The 7,022-nt window shown below is 34.6% G+C and overlaps 2 protein-coding genes across 2 annotated transcripts; both read right to left on the bottom strand.

Moving 5' to 3' along the window:
• Window positions 1–254: 254 nt before the first annotated feature.
• On the bottom strand, window positions 255–3,374 carry LOC120257344 (MDIS1-interacting receptor like kinase 2-like). Its single transcript, XM_039264829.1, has 3 exons — window positions 1,432–3,374; window positions 868–1,264; window positions 255–506 (listed from the first exon to the last, which is right to left on the bottom strand). The coding sequence occupies exon 1, from the start codon at window positions 3,352–3,354 to the stop codon at window positions 2,068–2,070; it is 1,287 nt and encodes a 428-aa protein (XP_039120763.1). The 5' UTR covers window positions 3,355–3,374; the 3' UTR covers window positions 255–506; window positions 868–1,264; window positions 1,432–2,067.
• On the bottom strand, window positions 909–1,834 carry LOC120257347 (MDIS1-interacting receptor like kinase 2-like). The gene is made up of 2 exons (XM_039264831.1): window positions 1,432–1,834; window positions 909–1,264 (listed from the first exon to the last, which is right to left on the bottom strand). Exons 1-2 carry the CDS (start codon window positions 1,832–1,834, stop codon window positions 909–911), a joined length of 759 nt encoding a protein of 252 aa, XP_039120765.1.
• Window positions 3,375–7,022: the final 3,648 nt, after the last annotated feature.

Genomic DNA, 7,022 nt, shown 5'->3' with positions numbered 1-7,022 from the left:
GAATTAATAGAAATGTGGAATGTCAACTACATATCTAGCTAGGATTATCAATCAATCAAGCTACGCATGAGCTTCTCATATTTGGCTCTATAAAGCTTAAACTCATCACAATATTTCAAGTTGATCTTGAATTGGACCTAGTAGGATCAAGCTTGACTTGTTTACTAGTTTACAACCCTACCAACATGAGAAAAAAAAAAAACAAAAACAAAACAAAAAAAAAATTCACAGGTATGTTTTCTTTAAAATTGAACAACCGCTTTATTAAAATAAAAAGGGAGTTAATTACAGTAGAACTAGATAATGGAGATAAAAAGGAGAGTTCATTACAACATCACAAACTAACAAAAATAAGGAGGATCAAGACAAACAGACACAAAAGTGAACTGCTTTTAAGACTCAAGGTCGAATCACCCTCCCTTGAGTAACTAGGATTGTGCCTTTTTATTGGTAAAGGTGAAGCACAGAGATTCAACATCCATGTTTGGGAAGCTTAGTAATATAAGCTGCATTAAACCAACAATATATAATATTAGTTCTCATCTTATTATACACTTAGACAAGCAAATTTATATTTGGAAAGTAGGTCTATATACTGTTATTCAAGCTAAGATTTATTTTGACTGATGTGATTTTCATGAGAAAATTTTCTCTCATGATGAATGCAAAAGGTTGATTAAAATATAAGCAATTTTTTTTCTTTTAGTGATAAGTGTGGCTAAAGTTCAACCAGATACTGAATTATTTGCAACAATACTAAAATGTCAATCAAACAAGAAATATAAATGCATAGTGCTAGTCATATTGAATATTAAGCAAGAATGTGCATCTAATTAAAGAAACTTAATGGAATGAGATTAATCATACCTAAGTTCCCATTATTCATGCGCTTGATCATCAATATGCACTTACACAATGTTTATGAGGTGATTTAGTGTAAGTGCCTGATAAGAATGGTTGTCAAATGCTGGCAAAGACTTTGGAGAAGACAACCTTTGAGATACTTCTTGCATTGTAGGACGAGCTTGTGGAACGGTGTTGATGCACTGCATTGCTATCAAAATCACCAAAAGCACTTGGTTTGTGGTCACTTGATCGGTATTATGAAGGGGAATACATGAATCTAGCATATCTTTCACTAGTATACTCAATGATAAGTTGCTTAGAAGATCCCCAGGATGCGTTCCATGTATCACATCAAGTGCTACAATTCGGAAACTATATATGTCACATTTTTCAGTCACTTTCATTACATAGGTAAGCTCTGCAAATACAAAAAAAAGTAAAAACAGTACTAGTTTAGTTCACTCCATCATTTGTTCATGTACAAGGTTAATAAATCTAGTAAGTCACTTGGATAATCAATTGGTCTAATTATGAGAGAGTTTGAATAGAAAAAAGAATAACATTGATTCAAAGATGCATACATACCTGGTGCCATATACCCATATGTGCCTGCAAGCAAACTCCAATGTGAAGAATTAGGTTTTAGCAATCGAGAAATACCAAAGTCTGCAACACAAGCCTTGCACTCTTCATCCAAAAGAATGTTGTTGCTCGTTATATCTCGATGAACAATAGATGGATTACAATCATGATGCAAGTAAGATAAAGCTTGGGTAATGTCTCGTACAATGCTAACTCTCTTGAACCAATCTAACTCCATTGCTCCCTGTTCAGATCTTAGATTAGTGCCCAGGCTTCCTCTCTCCATATACTCATATGCCATAAAGTTGAATTTATTTGTAGAGCAGAAACCATAAAACCTCACAATATTGCGATGCCGAATTTCAGTTAATGCTTGTATTTCATTTCGGAAAGCTTCCTTATTCATTTGGACTTCTTCTTCTTCTTGAATTTTCTTAATAGCAAGTGTCACTCCTGATGATAGTGTGGCTTTATAGACTATACTACAAGCTCCGGTACCAATCTGATACTTTTCATCAAAATTTTCTGTTGCTCTAATGATCTCTTTATATGCTTCCTTGCCATGACTAACTCTCCAAATGGAGAAGAAATGTCCATCAAATTCTTCACTTGTGTCATTCACAGTGGATCTTTTTTTTCTTACAATAAAGCAATGCATATATTCCAATTATCAAAAATAAGATAAGTAAAATGCCACATATCAAAGGAACAATTAAGATAATGATTTATATGTTGTTTCTCTTCATCACCTTTACTTGTTGACCAAGATTGATGACACGGAGGTAAACCATGAACTTGGCCACATAAACCTTTATTGTGGATAAACCACTCAAGGGGAGCTTCTTGAAAGAAATGGCTCCCTGGAACAGGACCTTCCAAATAATTATAAGATAAATCCAATGACATTAACCCTGTCATTGATTGAAAAGAAGATGGAATTGGACCAACCAATTTATTGTGTGATAAATTCAACTCTCGCAACTCCATTAACTTGCTTAATTGTTGTGGCATTTCTCCTATGAATAAATTGTGGCTCAAGTCTAGAACATCATGCAAGTTCAAATTACCAAGTTGAAAAGGGATCGCTCCACTTAGTTGATTACCGCTCAACTTGAGTGAGTTCAATTTAATGCAGTTCTCCAACTGTATTGGAATTTCTCCTCTCAGATTGTTGCTTGACATATCTAGAACTTCTAATAAAGATAGACCCCCAAATTCTGGTGGTATGGTTCCTGTGAGATGATTGTTGCTCATGTTCAACTGAAATATGTAAGATAATTTACCAAAATCCCTTGGGATATTTCCCACAAAATTATTAGAAGAGATGTCAAGCAGGTGCAACTTCGGCAATTCAATGATTTCGTGTGGTATTTGTCCGCTAATTTTATTGCCTGATATTTTAAAGCTTGTCAAGTTAAGGCATTCTCCCCAAGACGGTGACAAAGTGCCAGACAATCTGTTAAAGCTTAGATCAATATAAACCAAATGCGGATGAACACCAAAGCTTTGAGAGATATCTCCAGTGAATTGGTTCCTATCAAGACGCACCCTGAATAGCATTGTTGAATTTTTCAAACTCACTGGAATGGGACCTTGGAAATTATTTTCTGCCAAAATAAGACTTTGAAGCAAACCTCCTTTGGGCAGATTTGGTGGGAGATTACCAAAGAGGTGGTTGTTGGATAGGTCAAGATGAGTTAGATTTGTAAGGTTCACCATTTCGATTGGTACTAAGCCATAGACATGATTGTTATACAGGTAAAAAGTTTCAAGCTTGGTCAGGCTTCCGATGCTATGTGGGATGTGACCAGTTATTTGGTTGTCAGATAATGAAAACATTATCAATTTTACTAGATTCCCAATCTCACAAGGAATGGAGCCATTAATGCTATTATCAGATAGGTGAAAAGTTTCAAGCTTGGTCATGTTTCCAATGCTATGTGGGATGGGACCAAAGTAAATTGGTTTTCAGATATATCAAAGACTATCAAGTTTACTAGATTCCCAATCTCACAAGGAATGGAGCCATTTATGCTATTGTTATAAAGGTAAAAAGTTTCAAGCTTGGTTAAGTTTCCAATGCTATGTGGGATGCGACCACTTATTTGGTTGTTAGATAAAAAAAACTCTATCAAGTTTACTAGATTTCCAATCTCAAAGGGAATGCAACCACTTATGGTATTTTTATGCAGGTGAAAAGTCTCAAGCTTGGTCAGGTTTCCAATGCTATGTGGAATGGGACTAGTAAATTGAATTTTCAGATATATCAAAGACTATCAAGTTCACTAGGTTCCCGATCTCACTGAGGAATGGAGCCATTTATTCTATTTTTGTATAGGGAAAAAATTTGAAGCTTGGACAGGTTTCCAATACTATGTGGGATTGGACCACTTACTTGGTTGTCATATATAGCAAAATCTCTCAAGTTCACTAGATTCCCAATCTCACAAGGAATGGAGTCATTTATGCTATTTTTGAATAGGTGAAAGGTTTCAAGCTTGGTCAAGTTGCCAATACTATGCGGGTGTGGGACCACTTATATGGTTGTCAGAAATATCAATCTTTCTCAAATTCACTAGATTCTCAATCGGATCAGGAATAGAGCCAGTGAGGTTATTTCTCCATAGGTATAGAAAATTAAGTGTGGTCAAATTTCCAACCTCTAGAGGGATGGAACCAGATAAGAAATTTAAGGAGATGGCTAACCATTTCAGGTTCAAAAGCTTTCCAAAAAAAGGGAGGTATGGAGCCACTTATCTGATTCTCAGCTAGCAATAGGATGTTGAGTCTTGTTAAATTACCAAGCTCTGAAGGGATGATGCCTGTGAGATTGTTGATGGAGAGATGAAGGATGGTGAGCTTGGAGAGAGCTGAAATGGCTGCAGGGATGGTACCTGTCAGATTGTTGGCAGAGAGACCAAGGATGGTGAGCTTGGAGAGAACTGAAATGGCTGCAGGAATGGATCCATGTATATGATTGTCACTGAGGTCGAGCACTTTGAGTGATGGCAGAGCTGAGAAGTTGAGAGTCTCCAGCTTCCCTTCTAGTCCCAACTCTCCTAGTTGGACCTTGGTGATGGTTGCCATGTGATGGCCATTATATCTGCAAGTGATTCCAGTCCAGTTGCACGGACTGGTCTTTGACGTCTAGGTGTTAAGAAGTTCTTGTGTTTCAAGCTCCGCCTTCCATTGAAGAAGAGCTTTCCCTTGGGCTTCAATATTTGAAGCTGTAGCCATGTTGAAAACAGGGAAACAGAGATTGGAGAAGAGCAATACCAACAGTGAAAGCACCGCCATCATCAATGTTGGGAAGGTGGTGAACTTTGAGGGAAGCGATGATTTCATGTTGAAACTATATATTATTCCTAGAAAGCCTCTAGACATGTTCTTGTGATTTTGTCAGGAGGGCCTTGAGTACCTTTTTATAGCATCACAGAATGGAAGATAATTCACATAATAATTAATATCATTTTAAAGATAAGCATTAATTATTGTTAGAATTCAATCACACTGATTGCTAGGAAAGAGTCGAAAGACAACTATGACTACCGAGTCTTGATTGTCACATCTTGCCTTTTGTTTTTTTAGACAATCACATTGTCTCACTCTATTAACAGTAATTGAAAACCCTAATTAGATTGGAAGGATTTTTTCAAAACACTAGTTCAATTAGAATGATTTTACCAATACTGATAACTGGTCATATTCTATTGAAAATGGCCCCTCATTTTTTATTTCCCTTTGCTTTACTTTGCTCTACAAATTTTTTTTTTTTTATAAAAGTGGATAAACCACAACTTTATTAAAAAAGAACAGAAACACAAACAACAAACAATCAGAACAGAACAAACAAATAAAACCAGAAAACATAAAGCAGGAAAACAAAAAATGTCAGAGAAAGAGGACGCTACACCAGCGGTGTGACAGCCCACAACAGAAGAAAGAAGAAAGGAACCAACTAGAAAAACACAAAAGAAGGATCCCTGACCGAGGATTGAGATGATGAAATCCACCAAAGAGGCTACAAAGGTCAGCTCAAATAGGCCAAGAGAGATCACTCGTGGGGTTGGGGGCACGTTGAGCAACTGAGCGAGGTCCGCTGATCTTGAGCTCAAAAAATCGAGGGAGCGCTTGACAGACTGAATGGAGTCACTGGAGACTTATTGGGTCGAATCTTTAGCTGCTGAGCACCAGTCAAGAAATAAATGAGAAATTTTGAAAAATATAGAAGCAGTACAATTAAAAGTGAAATTAAAGATTCAATTGTTTCTGTCTAGCCAGATATTCTAAAAGATAGCTCTGGTAAGAAGATCCCAGGAAGTACGCAGTCGCAAGTCTAAGGAGGGAATCCAAGTGGACCAAACCTGTTCAAGCGAATTTAGGGGCGACTGAAGGTTTAGAATGCTCAAAAAAAATTTAGTCAAATATATCATTTATTTATCCTACAAATATATCCTGCAATGAAATTTAGTCAAAAAAAGAAAACTATTTATTTCGATAGTATTTAAATTCATTTATTTATTTAGAATTTTTTGAGTAAAAATTTTTGTGTAATTGTATATATTTGACCCAATTAATTTAGAATTAAATCAGACAATGGCATCATTAAGTATATAAATTTATTTATTATTGTGACGGCATTAAACATAACAGGCTTAATTTTATAACATATTTATAAATTTATATCAGTTACAAAAATAAAAAGATCATAATAAGTCTATTCGTAGCTTAATGATGATATATATATATATATATATCAAAATTTTAAGTGTCACTCATGGCTTTAATTTATTAATTTAATATACACTTATTGCCATCTTTATTTTTTGAGTCAAGTCAACAAATCAATCCAACCTATTTTACCCTACAAACCTATTCTCCCCGACAAACCAAACCTTTTTTTTTTAAAAAAAAAATATATATATTTTAAACAAAGATCAAAACCAACGAAAGATGTTTTTTTTTAAATAATATTTCACAAACCAAAAACCTTATGCTTGACCCAAGTCAACAAATCAATCTATCCAATTTGACCCCACAAACCAAAATACGCATAGAAATATTTTAAGTGAAAGTGGCTTTTGGCAAGTTAAATTAGAACCAGAAAGTAGAAAATGGACAGCATTTGTAACACATAATGGGCATTATGAATGGAAAGTTATGCCATTTGGATTAAAAAATGCTCCTCAAATCTTTCAAAGAAAAATGGATAATATATTCAGAAACGATTCATTTATTGTCACTTATATTGATGATATCTTAGTATTTAGCAATAATATAAAGGAGCATATTAATCATTTAAAAATATTTTTTCATAAATACAAACAACATGGTCTAGTATTATCTGAAAAGAAGATGAAAATTGGGTGCAGAAAAATAGAATTTCTAGGAGTAATTATTGGAAAAGGAGAAATAGAATTACAGAAACATATAGCAAGCAGTATTTTAGAAATGCCAGATAAATTGGAAGGATTAAAACAAATCCAATCATTCTTAGGAAAATTAAACTATGCAAGAAACTTCATACCAAATTTAAGTAAATTGGCTGGACCATTATATAATAAAACAAAACAAAATGGTGAAAGGAAATTTAA

The sequence above is a fragment of the Dioscorea cayenensis genome, unplaced genomic scaffold, assembly GCF_009730915.1.
Source record: "Dioscorea cayenensis subsp. rotundata cultivar TDr96_F1 unplaced genomic scaffold, TDr96_F1_v2_PseudoChromosome.rev07_lg8_w22 25.fasta BLBR01002030.1, whole genome shotgun sequence".
In the NCBI taxonomy this organism is placed as follows: domain Eukaryota; kingdom Viridiplantae; phylum Streptophyta; class Magnoliopsida; order Dioscoreales; family Dioscoreaceae; genus Dioscorea; species Dioscorea cayenensis.
The sequence above is the reverse complement of the archived record's forward strand: the minus strand, read 5'-3'. Positions and strand labels throughout refer to the sequence as shown.